This window comes from Cryptotermes secundus, unplaced genomic scaffold, assembly GCF_002891405.2.
Source record: "Cryptotermes secundus unplaced genomic scaffold, Csec_1.0 scaffold611, whole genome shotgun sequence".
Lineage (NCBI taxonomy): Eukaryota > Metazoa > Arthropoda > Insecta > Blattodea > Kalotermitidae > Cryptotermes > Cryptotermes secundus.
In genome coordinates, this window is record NW_019735565.1 from 355765 (window position 1) to 378752 (window position 22988).

Below are 22988 nucleotides of genomic sequence, written 5' to 3' on the forward strand. Positions count from 1 at the left end.
GGTGAGTGGTCAGTTTCACACTCCAGTACCTTAATCCCGAGGCAAAGAGCTCCCGACGCTCGCTGGATCCGAGGCTGGATGGGCCCCAGAGTCGGTCTGGACGCTCCCTTGCCGGAGATCGAACCCTGATTCCTCGGCCGTCGCTATACCGACTGAGCCACATCCCGACTCCTAAGAGCTACGAAACGCTTACTTATTTTCCTGGTTTGTTCTGGGTGTTATAAATGAAACTTAAAATACTAGGGGGTGGCAAATACAGATTGATCTAAGTTCAGCACAGGGGCCGCGCCATAGCTCAAGCTGTTAGTCGCTGACTTCACACCGCGGCGGCCCGGGTTCGATCCCGGGTCTGGTCAAGTGGGATCTGTGGTGGCTAAAGTGGCGCTGGTGCGGGTTTTCTCCTAGTACTTCGGTTTCCCCTGCCAATCTTCATACCACCAACTGCTCCATCATCATAGTCACCCGGGGCAGGTTACAATAGGCCAATCAGTGACCGTCGTGCCAAGTGGACCCATTTGGACTCGACTCCCCACTAAAAAATTCAGCACAGTCGGTATAGCGACTGGCTACGGGCTGGACCACCAATGGGTTGGAGTTCGAGTCCCGGTGGGGGCAAAAATTTTCACTTCTCCACGTCGTCTGAGGCCCAACCAGCCTACTATCCAATGGGTACCAGGGACTGTTTCCTACGGGGGTAACGCGGCCGGAGCGTATAGCTTGCCAATCACTTCCAGCTAGTGCCAAGGTCAAGAAAATGTGGCTCTATACATCCACTCCCTCATATGTATTCATGGTGTAGTGCTTAATTAGTTAGGCTCAGGGACAGCTTTACCTTTACCTTTACCTTACGCCTGTGTTACAGCACTGGCGCGCGTCACAACTTTTCATTGACAGCTTCACGTTGCGTAAGGCTCTTCAATGGGTTTTTGTCTGTAAGATAATTGCTCCGCGCTTAGCAGCTAGTGACGTATAATCCACTGAGCTTCATTCATTCCTACAAGAACTTGCAATTAGAAAGTGGCAATCAGTCTTGTATATATAATAATAAATTGTTCGCGTACTGCAATACATAGCGTGATTCACTTCTTGTTTATACTGCCTGAGGAACAAGAACAGAAGACAATGTCAAGACAGTAACATTTCCCATATTTACTTTTACTTTTACGTTGGACGTGACTGGGTTACACTGTTTAACGGTGACGTCATTCCCACTGATTCCCTTCCCAGACTGACATTCCTCAGCCTGACTCAATATTTCCTCTTGCTCATCTTTATGCAGTATGAAGAACTTATTCTTGGCAGTTGCTTCGGTAATGTGACGCGCTCATTCACACGAAGAACACTTCTGATTGTGTTCGGAAGTGGCAGTGGAGACTTGCGGGACGCATACCACTCAAATGGCTCTTAGAAACAGTAGGGAAGAGACATGAGATACGACTACCTGCCTCATCTCACGACTTCGACATACCTGTGCTGGAAATATATGTAAAAGTAAAATTGTAAACCTATCTATCTATCTATCTATGGCCCTTTGTTGGGCCTTGACCGCGTTTTCAGCCCGTCGCAAAGCCGCCATCTGCACACAGGACAGCACAAACAAACAACAAACGCCCACAGACATCCTTGCCTCAAGTAGGATTCGAATCCACGATCCCAGCCCTCGAGCGGGCAAAGACATTTCATGCCTTAGACCGAGCGGCCGCTGTGATCGGCGTAAAATTGTCCCTGTGCTTAATTAATTAAAGGCCAAGCCATGAATACATGGAGTAGAAGCATTGTGTCATTATTCATGATTTAGGCACTAGGTGGAGGACAGTTGTCAATTTCACGCTCTGGCTGCTTTACTCCCAGGGTAAAAGCCCCCGATACCCGTTCAATAAGAGGTTGGGTGGATCCCAGAGCCGGTCTGCATCCTGTGGAGTAGAGAAAAATCGCTTTCCCTACCGGGAATCAAACTCCTGTCGTCCAGAAACTGTCCCTGTGCTTAATTGATTAATCATGGGAGGGCGGAAATATAGATCTATCATTCTTGACCTCGGTGCCAGGAGAAGGTAAGTAGTCAGCTTCACGGCCGCTTTATCCCTTCGGAAAGGGGCTTCCATGCCCATTGGATAGGAGACTGGGTGGGCCCGGTCTGGGCGCTGTGAATTAGACTCTAAAATTAGAGGAAAAACTTGCCCTTGCCAGGAAATCGGACCCCGGCCGTCCAGCTCCTGGTCTGTCGCTACACCGACCGAGCTCTCCCGGGCTTTAGGAAGTGTAGCAGAACGTAACAATCTGATGCATCCGCTCACTTTTACTTCTGATATACGTCACGTGTCTGGGGTTTGCATGACGAATTGTAATGGGTTATGGATCTGATGATCGGGTTTATTGGTACTTCTTTACAATTACAGTAGATTATAGCAACTCACACATTGAACTCCTACCGAACGACGTCCGTCTTGCGAATCTCTATGAAGAATCTCTCCCTAGCCTCTCACTAATCTCGGACTGATCTCCACTATTCCTTTAATTCACGAATCCACTGCCTTTTATAGCTGCCACGCGGCCTCAATAAAAGTCACCGCCTCTTAGTGCGCCATTACTGTTCCTCAGAAATGCGCTGTCTCGGAAACCATGTATTAATTCCCAAGTAACGATTTGGTTGTCTGTTGCTGCGAAACATCTCGTGTTTAGCAACTTGCTACCCGTCAACGGCTCGTTCGCTGTTATTCGTTGTATCGAGAACGTGATTTCCGATCCGTTGCTCAGGAATGGACGTCTGCTCCGGCTCCTCCATTCCGGCTTTCAGTCGTCATGTCACAATATACATGCGAAAGCACGGTGATAGCGAGGGGCACGCGGTAGAGTAGTTGGTTGAGGTACTATGCTACAAGCCGGAAGATGTATTGAACCTGTGTACCACAAAAAACCTGCTGTTATGTGGACACAGCTCCATGTACAAGTATGTAACTCAGCTTAACTTAGTAAACACTACTTTACTGTATCGCTCAGGGCTTCATGACAGCGTAGACAAGGGGGCATGATGATCGGTTTATGCTGAGTTAAAAGTGGGCCAGATAACATTCTTCAAAACGAAGTTGTGGCTATTTAATTGTGCTTTCCGGCTATCAAGATTGTTTTACGTAGTGGTGCCGGCAACAAAATGAACATCTACTGAGTTCGATGACAGGAATACAGGGAGAACCCAAATGTAGCATAGTTCTGCACACTGCCTCTGATATGGTAACCACATGCTCAGGTGACGAGAAAATTTCACGTCAGTTGGTATACAACACTGTGTAGATTTGAGGTTCTCTCAGGTGTGGTTATAAAAAGTTCTCTCTTCAGGGATATAACGCTGTGTAGTCCGTTGAAAGCCAACCGACTTTTCGGAGCAACATGTCGGCCGGCTCCTTATTCGGCGCAGTAGTACGTGTATAAACCAAGCAAGAAACCAGTATGAAGCACGTAGCTACATCTACTGTCTCCTTCACGCTTGTGTCTTCCGATATATTCCTCTGAAACGTCGACTGATTTTTCAGCGGACTACACGGCATTATATCCATGAAGACAGGACTCTTCACAACCACCGCTGTGAGAACCTCAAATCCTAAACACCGTCGGCAGTTCAGACTTACAGCGTCGACTGTTTGGATCAACAGTGAAAATGAATTACAAAATATGTGGGAGAAATAGTAGTTGACCTGTCTTAGGTACATTACCGGCAGTCGCCTGGAGGTAATGAGGAAAACCAGGAAGATCCTCGCTCAGTATAGCCATTGTCTCGGCAAAGATTCAAACCGGATACTTCCGGAATACAAGTTTGAAGCCTTACGATTCGAGTTAGTGGACAGTTGTTAACCATTTGAAGCAAAGTGGTTACTATACGCACCGCCTTCATTAATATTAATCGTTTAAAGGCTGGACGGACGGGTAAGTTATTGCTGGTCCTCGCCAGTACAGTCATTCTTAGTTCCGTTTCCGGTGGGACTCATGACCATATTTTACTGTCTCACGACTCTGGGAGTCGTGAGTTCACTCATTTTTAAGACTGGATTTATTCCAAATGGTACATAAGAATCCAGTTCGTACCTCACAGGAAACACATTATGTATCCGTTACAAAACCGAACCGGTTAATGCTGTTTAGAAAGAAATCGCTGTTTTCTGTGAGAATCATACGAAACACAGAGGTACAATGTGCGTACAAAATGTAGAAATTTAGTGTGTTAAAGCAGGTGACAGATATAGTAACCACTGGGCTTTAAAAGCTTAAAGAAACTATGCATTTTCTCCACAGCGTATTTATGGATTTCGTTTTTATTAGAATGAACAGAGATTATATCCCTGAATAAAATTAACCAATTGGTCTTTGAAATGAAGGTGGGGCGGATTTTATGTGAGATAGGAATTGAACTTTAAAATATTAATTAGATAAATGTCAGACTTCATCAGGTTATTCTAAGCAGTAATAAAGCTTTCAATAATCACTAAATTTTCGGTTTTAAAACCCAGCATTCATATTTTAAGTGTGGGAATACTCATGTCTTAGTGCTGACATACCGACACGATAACCCTCCCCGTACATCTTAGCATGAAAGGTTTATTTAGTGGTCGGTCTTCATCTTTTCCTTACATTCTCCGCTTTGTAATTATGAATTCACCGCCCTCTATACATCTCCGTTAAAAGAGCATACAGCAATCTACGGCGCATGTCAAGAACGATGCATCGTTCCTCCGTTTTCTTTTGTACTCCAGTCTCCTGGATATACGTGGATTTATGCTCGAATTATACGTGCATACGTTTTAATTTGTGTATAGAAACACCTTATTTGGAATTCAAATTACAATTTAATAAATCAAATTGGCTACAGCAAAGGAATTATACAGCCTTTGGTTTTCATGAGTGTGGGGCACACGGTAGCGTAATTTGTCAAGGCACCATGCTGCAAGCCGGAAGGTTGCAGTTTCGATTCCCGACGAGGCCATATGATTTTTTAACTGACCTAATCCTTCCAACTGCACTACGGCCCTGAGGTCGATTCAGCGTCTAATAGAAATGAGTACCACGAATCTTCCTGGGGATAAAGGGCGGCCGGCACGTAAGGCTGACAAACTTACCGACATCTGTGAGCTGATTTTCTAGAAAATGTGGGAGCCTCGACGTCTCGAAACCCTATGAGCCTCCACGGCATGTTACAGGGATAGCTTTACCCTTTTTATCTTCGGTTTTAATGAGCTCCTCTTTTGCCTATAGTTAATGTTGATTTATCATTCACACTTGGCATTAACTGCTGTCACGGGTGATACTAGAGAATCGAAAATGTTATTGTTCAGAAGCGTACTGCATAGATTTTCCGTCTTGTAGACACCGTGTAGTCTTGTAGATGAGTAGAAACGTTTCGGAGGAAAATACTCCCTCTATCTTCCACGCCGGTGATTGAGGCGGTATGTTAGATGCCTGGACATTAAAGACAGAGTATGTGATAATGTGTTGCCTCTTCAGAGCTGTCGTACACCTCAAGAGGCGCTGATAGACGAGTATGGGACAAAGACGGAATAACAATTAACATGTGAAAGCTAAAGAAATTCGAAAGAAAAATCTACTTACGGATTCATATATTCGTAAAGATGTAAATCCTTACGTAAGTACCTCTACTGGTATAAGCTATCCCTGTAACAGGCCGTGAAGGCCCATAGGATTGTGAGACGTCGAGGCTCCCACAATTTCTCTAGAAGATCGGCTCACAGATGGCGGTAAATTTATCAGCCTTACGCGCCGACCGCCCTTTACCCCCCAGGAATATTTCTGGTACTCATTTCTGTTAGAGGCTGAGTCCACCTCAAGATTATATAGTGCCCCTGGAAGGATTAGGTAAATTGGAAAAAATCCACCTCGTCAGGAATCGAACCCGCGACCTTCAGGCTTGTAGCATTGTGCTCAACCAACTACCAGTATAGACAGAAAAGAACTGAGACTTCTCACTTAGATCAGTCTTGGTCCCTGCGGGTGGCGACTTCCAGGAATGCACAGCTTACAGGAGAACATATAAATAAAATCCCAGTTTTAAAGTGCATATCTTAATTCTAAAGGGACCTAACAACAGTGTATTACACTTAGTGTTCCTTGGGCCGTGGTTCTGTCCACTGTCTGATATTTTGAAATAGACACAAAAGTTTCAGGATAGATGTCTACTAATTTGGTTCCATCAATAAGAATATACATCCTGGTTGCTCAGTGATTGACGTCAATTGCTTCTAGTAGACTCAACTGAATGTAGAGGATGATTCTAATTTATTGTCAGGGTTTCAGTGGCCTATAATTTTCAAACCGGAAAAAATAAAATAAATCTGCTTATAGAATATGAAAGTGCAACCGGAAAAGTCTTATGATCTATAGATCCAACGCTGTAGTATGCTAAACAACTTCAACCTTCACGTTTTGCATGGTATGTAAGGTTTGAAAATTATGGGCCAAGGACACCCCGACAATAATTTATAATCATTCTGTATATCCCTCATCTGAGGATAGAAGAAGATTCAAAACTCGAAACATTATATTCTAGTTTAAAATGTCGGGCGATGGAAAAATTCCGGAAAGCAAGGAGTACTGACATTTTATTTCTTTGAGAACGATTCTAGATTTCGGACTAATTGAAATGTTGAGGAGTTCTGTTCTTCTGGGATATAACGCCGTGCAGTCGGTTAAACGTTAACCGAAGTTTCAGGGGAATATGTTCCAGAGCTCTGCTTTCTACTTGTTTCATGTTGGTTTCCTATTTCGCTTAGTCTTCCGCCATGAAGATGGAGGCGACATGTCCCTCCGAAATGACTACACGATCCCGGAAGGCATAACTCATCATAACTACCACTTTTAGATTCTCAGCTCGTACATAACTGATAGCTGTCCTCCCGTCTACGCCAAGGTCTTCATAATAGCTTATTTCCTTCAGAATTCCCGGCCAAAACTGTGTACGCATTTCTCATCTTCAGCATGCACGGGAGGTACAGAAGTGCTGTTGGATTCTGTAGGTACAGTACATACATCACAGCATTCAATTAGTCCTAATCCAAAGCGTCAAGTGATTATATAACCTAGCAGCAATTCAGTCATGAGGGAGCAAGAAGAGACATATACATTCTCTGCGGACTATTGGTCATTGGTTCATTTTCTGAAGGAACATGTCACAGGCTTTTAAGACAGATGACAAGCTGCCTTTATACATCCCACTGCCCTATCGAGGCAAAGACAGAAACATGCACGAGACCTCCCGTTTTGTGTCTCATGTATCGGAGATCTTTTCTCCCTTTCAGTTGACTTCTTTTTGCATAGTGACATGAAAAGAAGATGGCGCCTCTCCAATTAACAGTTCGTTTTCAAATACGAGACTCGTATTTTGTTTATAAACAACTTTCAAAATGTTTATTTAAAGCACTGTTTAGCTATCTTCATGGTCCCGAGTCCTTGCTGGGTACCTAACACTTGAATAGTTAGTAAAGAAATTCCAAGCATATTTAGGAACCCGAAACTTCATGACAGTTTAGATTGTGGTCATGACACCGTCGAATCTTGTAGAAGTCGAGATATGTCAGTCTGTATAGCGACGGGCTACGAGCTGGATGGCCGAGGTTCGAGTTCCGGCAGAGGAAAAGCCTCATAATCAAAGGGTACTGGATCTCTTTTCCCGGTGTTAAAGCTGCTGTAGCGTGAAAATAACAATACGTCTTCATAGTGTGGTGCTTAATTAATTAAGTACAAGGACAACTTTTAATTTTTACCTAGTCTTGTAGGCGAGTAGGAGCCGGGATATCTCAGTCGGTATAGCGACTAGCTACGGGCTGGACGACCGAGGGGTTGGAGTTCGAATCTCGGTAGGATAAAGAATTTTCACTTCTCCAGTCGTCCAGACAGAATCTGGACAGGACACAGCAGCGCTGTTCACGAAACCCACATGAATAGCCAATAATTTTGTTGAAATAAATATAAAAATTTGCATTCATGTTTATTTTATCGTCTATTGTCAACTAACTCGGTATCTGGGGTGTGACTATAGACGGGGTATGGACTGGTGAATGGATTTATTGAACACTTACACACACCACTCGGATTTACGAGTAATTACAGAGCTATCGCTGATCTACACACTTTATAAATCACCACAGCACCCGCTAAGTTCTTTTCCAGCTTTCTGTGTCTTCAACAGCTGTTTCCTGGTAACGGATGTTAACAGAGGAAATTCTTTAGCTTCTCGCTATCAGGTCCTTCTTTGAAGACTCCAGTACGGAACTGACTGCCAATTATCAACAGAACTATAACGCCATCTCTTCTCAGCCTCCCTTGCACAGCTCAACTGAACTGCCAACTCTCAACTGACCGTATTTCCCCAATTCTCATTTTTATAATCACTTTGCACGGACCATATAAAAAACACTGTTCTCCTGTTGTTGCGTGCATATTCGTTTCCGCGGGAACATGTTTACCGAGCCGTTGCTCACGGAAATGAAAACTCGGGTTTCATAAGAGGAAGTGCGTTTATTTACTTAACTGAGTAACTATCAGCGTCTGAACGACACTTCTAAATGAAATCAGATAAACCTTTAAAGATCGAATTTCTTCTTCACTTTTTTCCTTGGCACTACAGCCCCAGTGGGCCTAGGCCCATCTCCATGAGCTTCTCCGTTCACTTCGGTTTTTCTAGATCTTACACATGCGGTAGGACTCCTTGGGCGGGTGATCAGCTCGTCGCAAGGCCTCTACCTGTAGACAAACACAGAAAAACGCACACAAACATCCATGCCCTGAGTGGGATTCGAACCCACGATCCCGGCTTCCGAGAGAGCGAAGACAGTGCACGCCTTAGACCACTTGGCTACCGTGACCGGCCAGTTTCTTCTTCATAGTACATAAAAAATTCAGTTCGTACCTCACAGGAAACATATTACGTATACGCTACAAAGACCAACCGGTTAATGCTGCTTAGGAAACAATCGCTGTTTATTGTGAGGACCGTACGAAACACACAAACACAGTGTGTGGGCAGAACGATGACCTTTAGTGTGTTAAAGCAGGTGGTACACATAGAAACCACTTGAGCATTTCTCTGCAGAGATATAGAGTGTAACTACAAGTGAGGGCTGGTATTGTACGAGTATGCACGTATTTTCGCAATGCGGATCAAATTTCAACTAGGGTCAAACGATAAACGGACCGAACTCCGTTTTCTGGGTCACCTAAAGGTGATCTGATTGTAGGAGTCTGACGTAATCTGTGATGTAATTCAGATCACTGAGGCTGGTTTTTGTATATTATTTAACGCGTCCCCCTTCTCCTTCATTCTCTGCATTTTCTTCCAAGATTCTGTTCCACAGTTTGGCTTCTGTCAGTGGCAATGACGCATAACCGTACACTGGCTGCAATTGGAAGATCGCCAGTCTAAATCCACGCCTTCCTTTCTGTTCGCTTGGGTAACACAGCTGTCGATAACACAGGCTGATCCACGGGGATGTCTGATAATCCCATCCGAAGCATGGATGTCTGTATGCATTTGTTCTGTTTTTGTGTCGTTCTGTGTGTAGGTAGCGGCCTTGCGACGGGCTGATCGCCCATCCAAGGAGCCCTACCGTGTATAGATTAAGAAACTGAAAAAGCGGCCATGGTCCACAAGGGCTGAGAGCCATAGATGGATGGATGGATAGATAGATAGATACAGTCAGAAGGTAGGTAGGTAGGTAGATTCACTAGGAGAACACTAATAATTGGGTCACGGATGATGACGAAATTGGCTTCCCTCCGAGCGGAGAAGAAGGCCCACAGGACGCTCCATGTTAGCGAATGTTGCAAGCAGAATGACAGGATGGATAACGATCAACTTCGTTGGTAACAGAAATAGCAAGAACCGGGCTTGCAACCACAGAATCAGTATCGCTAAGGAAAGAGCGTTGCCAAGTATCGTTCTCATCTTTGAATTACTGTGTGATTTATAACCATTAATTCCGGGCTCCACCAGTGAATCACCCTGTATAATGGTGGGGAATCTCTGCATCACGAAGTGTCTATTTAATTCTAACATATTCTAGGATCCATGGTTTATGCTGACCGTCTTACAGTGTATACACTGCAGTTGAGCAGTACAACGTATGCAGTAACAGGAGCAAAACACAACACAGAACACGATACACAAATATATGTAGGAGGAATGCTCACATAAAAGAGGATTGGCGTAATTCGCGTGTTTGAGTGCGACGTAGGAAGAATCCTCAAAAGTTTTATTATTTAGAATTCATCGTCCTATATGACGAATACAGATTTTAGTCATTTTAGAATGAAGACATTATGGCATGCAGTACAATAGTTTAACGTGCATAAAGACACCTGAAGATGGCACATTAGTGCTGAAACATGTAGTGTGGAAGTGAAGAATAAGGTGAAAAAGTGTATACACTGTAAGACGGTCAGCATAAACCATGGACATGAATCAGTGTAACAGGACGCTAAAATATAACAGATTCTAGGATAACATGATACAGTAGCTAATATTTATTTGTGGTTTGTTGGATTTAAGAATCTTACGGTTGTGACTATGAGAATGACTATTTTTTTTAGAATGTGACGCCGTGTAGTCTGGTGGAAGTTTGCCGATGTCCTGTAATAAAGTACTGCCTCCATCTTCAAGATCGAAGAGAAAGCCGAAATGGCCACCAGCAAGAAACAAGCAGCAAGCCTAAGCCTGAAGATGGAGGCAGTATGTTATTCCGAAACACAGCTACCGAGCTACATGACGTCACATCCATGAAAACAGTACTCCCTGTATGTCACTAAACTTGCAGTGTTATCAGTACACTTGAGTGGTGTGAGCATCTGTGAATAACGAACCGAAAAGAATATGGGACGAAGTATTCGCCATTTAATTCAGGTACTACCCGACATTTGCATTCGAGGACTGAGGAAAACTGCGAGGAACATCAGAAAAGTCTGTATCCCAGCCGGGATTGTAACCTGGCCCCTTCCGAATACAAGCGAGAGTACACCGCTTGAGTTCGGGAGCCTGGCTTCAGCGTATTCTTACATCGGGGCCTAAATTAAACATGTAACCAACTCCATGGAGCTGAGCCCTTCTTGAGAAGCCGCCAATTGTGCAGCTACTCAAGAACTTCCCAGTATTTTATGGAACCCGCAAGTTCATCACCGTGTTCACAAGAGTCCTCCACTGGTCCGTATCCTGAGCCAGATAAATCTAGTCCATACCATCTCATCTTATCTCTCTAAGATATATTTTAATATTATTCACCCACCTATGTCTTGGTCTTCCTATTGGTCTCTTTCGTTCTGGCTCTCCCACCTATACCCTATATGCATTTCTCTTCCCTCCCATTTGTGCTACATGCCCTGCCAGGCTTTGACTTGATTATTCTAATTATACTTGGAGAAGGGTGCATGCAGTTTTCGCCAGCCTCGTGTCACTTCAGTCTTAGTGTCTCAACATCTCTAAAAATTCGCAACTGTACAATCATATTTGTATCCATTATATAGGGGTCCGTTATAAGGAGGGTTTACTACATGTTATTTTCCAGCACTGTTCCACTACCTCAGTATCCGGTAGAATTGACGTTCGAATTCGAACTGACAACACGACTGCAGCGCTATCTTCTTCCGTCCGAGCTAGGAGTTGCTACGTCATATGCAGATGGGGCCCAGAGATCATTAGACGGCACGCTAAATGTACTTTTCGAATATATGCAAGATTATCATAAACAATATACGAACTTGCTGGGAAGGGTGGCAACCCTGGCCCTTAGGGTCCACTAATGAAAGTTGTCGGTGCTTTTTCATTTCCAAATTAAGCGCGCTGTTGCAGCGATTGGAGAACAAACTGAGCTGCCTCCTGAGTTGAACAACGCCGTAATTACTGTAAGAGCGTGCTGGGGGTGTGTGGAGGGCTGTAGTCCTGTAACCGGAGACGTCAGTGTGCTGGCTTATTAGTGTCTGCTGTATGTCAGTTCGGTGGAGTGCTCGCAACACAACGTTGTTATGAATAATTCTCATCGCAAACTAGACACCAAACATGAAATCATTTTGTCTCTAGATGCCTGATGCGTGAAACAAAGAAAAGGGAGGGGGGAGGGGAAATGGGAGATGACGTCCATTTGCTGTGACAGAGACATATACTTAACACATGAGAATCAGAAAGTTATTGTCTTTCAGCTTTTTTTTTTAAATAAGAGCATGTTAGATACTGAACCAATAGGGGGGATGTTTAGAGGGTGTTTATGACGTGTTAAAAAAATACGTGGAAGAGATATAAAGGGGATGAAATGGAATAGTTGTGAGTCATCTTGAACCCTTAGGATCCAACCCCGTTACATAAGCCGATCATGTGACCTCCCTACCAAATACCCTTGCTGTCACCCCTAGAACAATTTCTGGATATCCCCTGTGATGCACTTAACTGAAGCAGGAGGTACGGTGGATGCCGAAACTGAGGGACTGCAATTTCAATTGCAGATCACAGACACCCGCAATGTCGTTGGGCCCTATCCTTCCTTTCTATTTCATGTCTCGCTCATGTTTTTATGTTCAAGCAATTTGTTTCAATTTAATGGGATTTCAATGACAAGCGACGTCGGTCTATCTCGCATTTGAGAGCGAATGAGAGGGATTCGGGAGACAGGAAGGGGTTGTACTGCGTCTCAAGTTTCAGAAAGGCCAACTTTCCCACTAATTTGCTGTTGGAACTAAGCTGTCGGCAGAATTCATATAACATATATATGTATATATAATGTGATATTCCGGGCTGCAGTTTGTTTCAATTTATATTTGTTTCCTAAAGACACGGGATAGCTCAGTCGATATAGCGACGGGCTGGACTGTCCGAGGGGCAAGAGATTTTTCTCTACTTGACAACGTCCGGTCTGCTAGCCAATGGGAACCACGAACTCTTTCTCCGGAAAGTAAAGTGGCCGGGGCGTGAAGCCGACTACTCGCCTTCATCTAATACTGAGGTAAGGAATGACAGAGCTATGGTTCCAATTCCCGAAACGTCTTCACCGCATGATGCATAATTAATTAAGCACAGGGACAACTTTGGTGCTCATTCCTAACTCCTTGGAACATAGAATCTGAGAAGCTGATGGTCGTACAGCTACTCAAAAAGTTCCGCATTTTCTGTAACACTAAACGTCATCGCCGTATTTATAAAAAGACGGCTATTACAGCCTGTGAAGTTCAGGCCTTCCTAATCCGTTTCTTTAACATCATTTTTATTATTATTCTTTCATGTACATCTTGGTCACGGAGTAAGTATATTGAAAAGGGCAAAGATTCTGATCTGTATTCGGAAGTGCCCAGTTCTAATCTCGGTATGTTCGCCGGCCATCCCATCTGAGTGTTTTCGTGATTTTTCCCAGTCTCTCCAGGCAAATATCGGGGTAGTACCTCGAATCACTTCCTTCCAAATGCTTTTCAATTCAAAATTCACTGATTATCCTACCATTCGACGCCATATTGCCAGAGCTACTGATAGCTTCGTTAAACAAACTACACATAGTACAATTTTTTGATTGTGACGCCGTGTAGTTCGACAGAAGTTCACCGATATTTAGGAGGAATGTACTGTCTCCATGTTCATGGTTGAAAAGCAGCAAAGCAAGCAATCAATAGACAAGAAGCCAGAGGATGTTGCTTGAGGGGCCTGAACAGAATTACGAAAAACCTCATTCAGTACAGACAGCGTCCCAGTCGAGAATCTAACCCGAATCTTCATGAAACTGGTCAGAGTTACGATGTTCAGAGATACATTTTTATGTAATGAATTTCGAACAAGCCCTAAGCAATTTATCTTATCTAAATTGTTATGATACTCCTTACATAAGTTTGGATTAGACCTCACGTACAGCAAGACTACCTATAACTATGGCTCGGATTTTGATGACATGAAAATATTTAAAAAAATGACCTATAAAATGACCGAAAAAATCCAGAAAAATGACCTAAAGGAGAAAAGAAAGAACACTTCACTTCCATGTTATTCACAGTTCAGAAAACATATGAATAAAAATTCCCTAAAATGGCCAAAATGACAAGAAATACCCTTAAATGTCCAAAAATTTACCAAAAAATTACCTTAAACCTAAAAATGTCAAAATATGACAAAAATTACCTATAAAATTTACATTTCTGTAACCAGCAGCTCATATCCGAGATTTATACAATTAAGAGCACCGCATAGGATACAAGGAAAAAAAAAAGATGACATGCCATCAAAATCCGGGCCCTGCTTATAACCCATGATGAATCTCAAAAAGGGGCGGTCAGGTTGACCAAGTATGAATGTTCTCGTAGCTCTTGAGATTGGATATTCACACAGCTGTGATTATATTTCGTAGGAATGTACTGTTTCCGTCTTCAGTGTCGAAGTGTAAGCAGAATAATCCAAACAGCAAGCGTGCTTGCCAGACTTACTTCTTTACCCTGAAGTTGGAGGCAACACTTTCCGCTGAAACTCCGGTAAATTTCTACAGTACTACATGTCATTGCGTCTCTTCGTGGAGGTTGCTCTTTGCTTCGATGGAACGTATCTAAAAGTTAGTGCTTTAGAGAAAATTGGTTTAAATGCCGCTAAACTGCGACCAGCAACTTGGCAAGTAATTCATAAAACTCTGGTATCGTCATGTGTTAACTATGCCAAGATCAACGGTAACCATCACAAATTATGGCAACTGAGACGGCTCCACGAAGCTGACTTTCTTAAGAAGTTGGTCGTCGCTTAACTTCTCACAGTATCCCCATCTTACTACGGAAGCTGCAAGCTCATACCGTGCTCACAGGGGTCCGCCACTGGACTACTTGTTAAGCTGGATAAATCGTTCCATACCCTAACACCAAAATACTCCGTGGTTTTAGTCCGCAAGCGAACTATACCGACCGAGCGACAGCCACTTTTCGGCGAAGTTAGTGCCAACTTTAGCGAATAGAGGATGTCGCGTGGTAAGTGCAACGAATCCCCACGGACGTTAATCTCGGATTTCTAGACCGGAACCGCCATTTCCTTGAAATATCTCCTAAGTTATCATCACGAGGCTGAGTAGACCCCGTTCAAGACCCAGTATTTCTCAGACAATCTGATAGCGCTGACCTCTGGATCTGTAGCCAGGAACTTTCTAATATCATTCTAACTACGCTTAGATCTAGCAGGTATTTCTATTCTTCAGAGTTATCGACTGAAATTTTGTTGTTTTTATGTTACCATCCGTGCTACACGTCCCTGCCATCTCATAATCTTTTATTTCATTACCTCAATGATACAGTGGAACTTGGTAACAAGAACTGACTGACAGTACCACCAAAAAGAAAGGAAAAACATCTCCAGAAATTACAAATGTAATCTATTTCACTTCCTTCAGTAAAAAAGAATTCTTGTGGAACACGGTGTTATACATTATTAGCCGTGCCCCTCTGGGTGATGAAAGATGCAACCCGGTTACGGCTTGTCCCGCGGCCGGAGTGCAGTCGGACGTCCCCTGGTTCCGGCCGTTGTTTATACAGAGTGTTTCACGACTTTAAGGCATAACTGCAGGAGGTGATTTCCTAGGTCTTTGTGATCAAAAAAGTTCATGCAAACATGTGTCCGATTTTGGACGGTTACGGAGTTATGACCGTTTTTTCATTCCCGTACACGCCCTCGTGTGAACAGCGTCTATCATCTGTCGGGTCGCTATTTTTAGCCAGCTACAGACAGAGCATTCTCGTTATCTTGACACTTGAGAGGTACCTAAGGCGTGGTGGGTTGGTATGTCCGGAGGCCACGGCTAGTGTGGCGGCTACTGGTGTTGAGAACAGTTCTCATCTCGGTGCGTCTGTTACGTTCACGATGCCATTTACATTCTCATTTGAGAAGTATGCAGATATGATTTATGTGTACGGGTTTTGTGACGGTAACTTAGTTCTTACCGTATTATGTATTATGCTGGTTTATTATTTTGTTCCGTTCATTGTCAGTAATCGTTACCTTCTATTCTGAGGTTAAAATGGTCATAACTCTGTAACCGTCCAAAATCAGAACTTTTTTAATCACAAAGACCTAGGAAATCACCTCCTGCAGTTATGCCCTAAAGTCGTGAAACACCCTGTATATAAAATGTGCCTATAAATCTTTCGGATAAATAATTTTATTAAAATATTCTTTGTTTATTCAAAATCTAGTAATCCAAACGATTCGTCATTCCGAATAAACGTCTATCTTTTAACTAGTTCAGATTATCCAGGTTACACTGTATTTGAAGAGTCCAAATTATAATTTCCTTAATTATGTAACTACTTCATCCCCTAGTGTGTACTTGTTTGTCCTTTATTGATGTTTTGGAGCTTGAAGTTCATCTAAATTACATACAAAAAAATCCCTACCGCATTGAAAACACATTGCATGTTCATTACAAAAACAAAAAACAGTTACTTTATCTATGACTCTATAGCCCTTGTGAACCTTGGCCGCTTTTTCGGGTTCATAACTTGTACACAGTCGGTAGAACTCCTTGGACAGGAGAACAGCCCGTCGCAAGGCCGCTACCTAATACTAACACAGAATAAACGCACACACACATCCATGCCTCAAGTGGGATTCGAATCCAATATCCCAGTGTTCGAGTGGGAGAAGACGGTTCACGCCTTAAACCGCGAGGTCACTGTGATCGGCACCAGATAATTATTACAGTGTAATCTTTGCTTATTCTAAAGCACAATAGACCACTGTAGGTCGCGGTGCAAGGGCCGAGAAGGCCCACCCCTCATACATTCATTGCTTATTCTAAGAATCATACGAAACACGCATATGCATTCTGCTGGCAAAATGCAGTGGATTTAAATGTTTAAGCAGTTGGTAAGTAAATAAAGTAAAGCTATCCCTGTACCAGGCCTTGGAGGCCCATAGGGTTGTGAGATGTTGAGGTTCCCACATTTTCTTGACAATCGACTCATAGATGGAGATAAGGTTGTCAGCCCTACGCGCCGGCCGCCCTTTACCCCCAAGAATATTCCAAGGATATTCCTGGTACTCATTTCTGTTAGAGACTGAGTCGACCCCTAGGGCCATAGTGAGGCTGGAAGGATTAGGTAAATTGAAAAAATCCAATGACCTCATCGGGATTCGATCCCGCGACCTTCCGGTTTGTAGCATAGTGCCTCAACCAACTACGCTACCGCGTGCCCACGTTTAAGCAGATGGTACTTAAAGTAACCACTGTGATTTAACTCTTTAAAGCACAGTGGCTACTATTTGTTTAGCACCTACTTTAACATTAACAGTGTAGTGGAACCTCGCTTAACGAGCACCTCTCATAACGAGTGATTCGCATAACGAGCAAAACAAATTGTAAGGGGATGATTCGCATAACGAGTGACGAGAGGGGAAGTTCCGGATTGTGCGCTTGCTACATCAGTCTGTGTTTAGCACGCGTTCCGCTAGCATCTTAGTGTCGTTTGTGATCACACATTTTTTCAAACTTGTGTTCAGACATATCATTTGCGATTTTTTGTGCAAAGTTTAATAACCCTTGCAAAAATGTCCCCGAAGAAAAAGCCGCAAAAAGACAGCCATAAGAGAATAAAAATAACCGTAGAAATGAAACGTAAAAATCATTGAAAAGCGAGGAGGTGTGAGCGTGGCTGATCTAGCACGCACATACAATCGGTCTACATCAACGATTTGCACTGTCCTCAAGAACAAGGACAAGATTAAGGAGACAGATGCTTCACAGGGAGTAACAAGAATATCTACGCAACGGTTACGTATTCTCGACGGTGTTGAAAGGTTGCTCCTCATATGGATTTTTTTTTGTTTTCTGCAAATCGAATTCGCATTCCAGGTTGGTTCATTCCGCATAGAAGAAAAGATGAAGATGATTCATGCTCCTTAACAATGTACATATAATTTTCTTTGAATAAACGTTATACATAATTTTTTTAGTATTTTTTTTTTCGGCATGGAACGCATTATCGTGTTTTACATTAATTTATATGGGAAAAAATTGTTTCGCTTAACGAGTAAATTCTGGAACGAATTATGCTCGTTAAGCGAGGTTCCACTATATAAATATTTCGAACGATTCTTAGAACAAACAGCAAGAACCAATTGGTCTTCATAATGCAAACAGTGTTTCCTGTGAGGTACGAACTGAATGTTTAAATAAATTGGTGTTACGAAGGGTTAATGTCAATACCCGAACGCTGCTTGGATACAGATGTTTAGTACATAATCAGAAACACCGGTAGAGTGCAACTGACGGAGTGGATCCAGAAATTTCTTGGCGCCTGACTCCGTCATACAATTGTCACATTTCTGTGAAGGGGACCGAGGAAGACAGAACTATCTGAGCTTCGTGGAAATGCCCTACGCTTCGAGACGTAACAGGAACTAATGAGCAAATACTATATACAAAGAAAACGTAACTAAACCGTTGACATGAGATATTTGTCATAAGGCACCTTACGCATTACTCTGCAACGTCACTCGTGCAGATTTCTCATTGGCTCAGAACGTATCTGCTGATGCTCAGGTGATTCAAGACGTCATGGCAATGACTCCGCGGTTATCTGCCTATATTCCGCTAACCGGTCTCACAGTGGGCCTGTCCCGCCGAGATAAGGGCATGCGTCACGGTTGTCTGTTCATTTCAAGGTCACACAACTCAATTGCCATCTATTTCAGAAACTTAGAAGTTCTGACCTAATACAATAGACGTTCAAAACAGCCGGGATTGGGTATTGGGTATAGCGTCTGGCTACGGGCTAGACGACAAGAGGGGTTGGTGTTCGAGTCCCTGTAGGGTCAAAAATTTTCCCTTCTCCATGTTGCCTCGACTGACTCTGGGGCCCATCTAGCTTCCTATCCAATGGGTACCGGGGACTCCTTCCACGGGAGGTATAGCGGTCGGAGCGTAAAGCTGACCACTCACCTCCAGCTAGTGCCGAAGTCAGGAAAACGTGGGTATATACACTCACTCCCTCAAACGTCTTCATGGTGTAGTTCTTAATTAATTAGTTAGTTAGTTATTTAGAGAGGGTGGGTTTCCCCATGCACCGCGACCAGTGTGATCTATTGTGCTTCCCTCTATGATATTCTACCAGTCTCTTTACCCTACTGATAAATGGTGCGTACCATCAGTCCCGCCGAGCAAGCGAGTTCGGCCACTTGCTTAGCGGTGTCTATAATGCTTACCCCACCTATCAGAGGCCTTAGAGGCTATTGTTGGGTGGGAAACGTCCTGGAATTTGGTTCAGTGATCCCCTTTGCGGATATGAGGTTCTTTTACGTGCCGTAAAGTTACGACACGGGACACACAGCTTAAAGTCCCTCCCGGAGGACTTGTTCCCTGAATTTTTCCGCCCTTAAAAATTCGACGACCTCCGCCGGGTATTTGAACCCGCGTACCACGAGTCATGAGGTGGGAACGTTACCTCTAGACTACGGAGGCCGCTTAGTTAATTAGTTAAGTACAGGGAGAACTTTAGCAATAGGCGTTATTCGCATTAACACGCCAAGAAAGGTATTATTTAGAACAAATCGTGATCCTCTTTGTGGGTTACTCGAAGACGTCGCCAGTAGCGTCGAATGATGGATGAATCCTGAATTCCAAAGGAATTGAAACGAAGCATACTGTCTCAATATTTGCCCAGACAGAGTGGGGAAAATCGCGAAAAACCTCATTCAGGATATCTGGTGCCATGGCTGAAATTCGAACCGAGCACTCCTGAATAAGAGTCTAGAGCGTTACCCCTAAACATTCCTCCTCCATCATTAAATAATTATAATAATATATTATACTCCATCTGCAATGGGAACGGGGGTGCATCATCGTCAGTTAGTGACGTAGACCGTTACGTCATCACTAAGTCACTAGATTCTAGTTTCAGCACACTTCCGGTATACATTCGTCCGTACGAAATTCAGGGATCTATTATCTATATGGTTGCCTACTTAAGATACGACGTAACCAGTCACTGTTATAATTATCCCCGGTTTCGTTGGACGTTAATGTGCTCAGTAGTTCTGTTCCAAAAATAATGCTCCACTATATGAACTGGATTTATCTGGCTCAGGATAGCACCCAGTGCTAGGCTTTGTGAACACGGCAATGGACCTTTCCTAAAAGGCGAGAAATTTTTTATTAGTTTGCCTGAGTGCCTGGTGGCTTCTGAAGGAGGACTCCTATTGTGTTAATTACGAAGCCCTGTCCCCTATAATTCCGGTCTACAAAAACCGAAATTAACGGCCGGAGGTATTCATTGCGCTGGCCAGGCGACACCCTCTGTCCACTAAAGTTGGCACTAACTTCGCCAACAAGCAGCGGTCGCTCGATCTGTATAGTTCGCTTGCGGACTAAAATTACGGAGTTTTTGTTTTGTTTTGTCGCCTATAAATTGTGAGACATTATATTGGTTGAGTTCACTGGCATCAGCGAACACTTTGCGATTCGAACCAATATTTCCTAGAAGAGGAAGTAGATGTAACAAACCTTGTATTGTTGGCTGCTGCGACAGTCGTGACTGCCGTCTCTTTGGCTGTTACGCCGTTATAGTGAACCCGACGCTCCTGCTCGCCGTCGTAGAGAGCGTCCGTGGAGATGAAGTTGTGGATTTTTATGGAATGTCCTCCACCAGCACTCCCACTTACACCATCTTTACTCTCTTCTGTCTGTTGATGATCGTGGTAGTGATAATGATGATTCCCGCCACGTTGCAACATTGGCGTTTCGGCGCCTGACGGCGTTGTTGACGTGGTAGTGCTTGTTGCCGAGACCCGGGCGATGCAAAAACAGACGCATGCCAAAAAGACGGCTGTTATGGTCAACGAACTGATAAACATTCTATTTAATAGACAACAGTTTCAAGTATTTTAGCCCTGCTTTAGTCAACAAACGGTTTTGTTCTTCGACGATTTTCTTAGTACTTGTCTGCTTTTCTCACGCTTAAAATTGTCTTTAATTAAATTAGTTCTTCCAACCAAAAATAAATAAGTCTCCGTTATATATATGTACGGCTATTATCCTTTTGGATATCCTTGAAAGAAACAGTAACCCACTGACAGGCCGCTAACCACGCGGGAATGTTTATAGCGGTGTGCGAGTGGGAAAAGGGCTCAAGTGACCCCGTGAGCGCACACGCGCTTCACTGTTCAAATCGCTTACAGAACACTTAGCTACTTACTCTTTAGCCGGGAGAAACATTACTTCTGCACTCAAAAACCACAGTTAGCTAAAATATTAACATTAACGACACTTCCAACGATAAGAAATTAAAAAAAAAAAGTCCGACGTAGGTTTTACACTCGATACTGGATTACGAGGAAATAGGTACGCGAGGAAAGACCAGACAGAATTCAATGCGTGTAAATCAGTAACTCCGACGACGCCTGCCCGTGCAGCAACCAGCAGTGATAAAGTTGAACTACAAGGAAACGTACAGCGTACTAAGCACAACTTTTAGACTCCGCCCCCTTTCGCCCGCTCCTCAACTGACTCGCGCGGTTTTATCTTATGCTTTCTTATTCGCTGGCGGTCGCTGGTCCATCTGCCTGTTCGGCCTGTTCTATCTTCAGTACCGAACTTGTCCACGTGTGTGGAGCCTCTGTTCTGGCGTGTAAGGTTCGCAGGTGATAGACAGCAACCAGCTTTAATTTCGTCACTCTGAGACTCATCCAGGTTGTTACCTAACCACAATTTTTCTTCCAGGGGTAAAATGGCCGGAGTGTGGTACTGTACTTACATTCCACTGTACCCCTTTTTGGCATGATGTTTAATGGAACACGGAGACAATTTTTAAAGTTTACCCATGGAACAAAAGTTCCCTCCATGTGGAATAAAATTACAATTTCGCTTTCTAATACTAAAAAAAAAAAAATCTAAAAATTGCCTATCACTACAGCTTTGATATTAGGAGAATCGCTGGCCGCGCCATAGCTCAAGCGGCTAGTCGCTGGCTTCCCACCGTCGCGGCCCGGATTCGATCCCGGGTCTGGTCAAGTGGGATTTGTGGTGGACAAAGTGGCGCTGGGAAGGTTTTCTCCGAGTAATTCCGTTTCCCCTGCCAATCTTCATTTCACCAATTGCTCCACAATAACCCTCACCTATCATCTGGGGCTGGTACAATAGGCCAGAAGTGGCCGCAGTACAACGGACTTAGTCCCACCCCACTAGCAATAAAATAATAATAGGAGAACCGTTTAAATGTGAAGAGTTATTATCTTCTGGGATGTGACGCCGTGTAGTTTCGTAGAAGATAACGTTTCGGAGGAAGTTACTGCTTCAATCTTCAGGCTTTATCAATACGCCAAGCAAGAGTCAATCAGTAATCTGCTTTCTGCTCACTAGTTGATTTTTTTAGCTTACTGTTTGATACTGAAAATGGAGGCAGTACGTTCCTCCGAAACGTCGGTAAACTTCTGCCGGACTGCATGGCACCTCATATCAGAAGATAGTAATCTTCGTAGTTACTTCTGTGAGAACCCCAAATCATATTAATATTAATTATATTGAAGGAACATTATTCACGGCGGTCGCGGGTTCAAGTCCCGATGAGGTCGTTGGATTTTTTCAATTGACCTAACCCTTCCAGCCTCACTATGGCTCTGGGGTCGACTCAGCCTCTAATAGAAATGAGTACCAGGAATATTCTTGGAATGTTCTTAGGGGTAAAGGGCTGCCGGCGCGTAAGGCTGACAACCTTACCGCCATCTTTGAGCCGATTGTCTAGAAAATGTGGGAACCTCAACATCTCACAACCCTATGGGCCTTCATGGCCTGGTACAGGGATAGCTTTATGTTTGTTTTTACATTGAAATGAAGGAAAGGCCAGTACTCATAAGTGCTTCATGAGGCAACAGGAGAAAGGCACATAGTTCTTCTGCCTGGCTAGCGATAAATGTTCGAAAATTATTCAGCTCGTGAAACTTAGGGTCTATGCACGGTATCGCAGTTCTAGATTCTTCATTAACCTTTTTACTATCTCGAAAATCG

General features: G+C 43.6%; 1 protein-coding gene across 3 annotated transcripts in view; it reads right to left on the reverse strand.

Moving 5' to 3' along the window:
- LOC111869639 overlaps positions 1 to 21437 on the reverse strand; it is a 95956-nt gene extending 74519 nt beyond the window's left edge. The window contains exon 1 of one of the 3 annotated variants that reach the window (XM_033753506.1): positions 20490 to 21437. In XM_033753506.1, the coding sequence (XP_033609397.1) occupies positions 20490 to 20839 (350 nt within the window). In that variant the 5' untranslated portion in view covers positions 20840 to 21437. The remainder of the gene's footprint in view (positions 1 to 20489) is intronic. The other 2 variants (XM_023861306.2, XM_023861305.2) reach the window with 2 other exon arrangements.
- Between the last annotated feature and the right edge of the window lie 1551 nt (positions 21438 to 22988).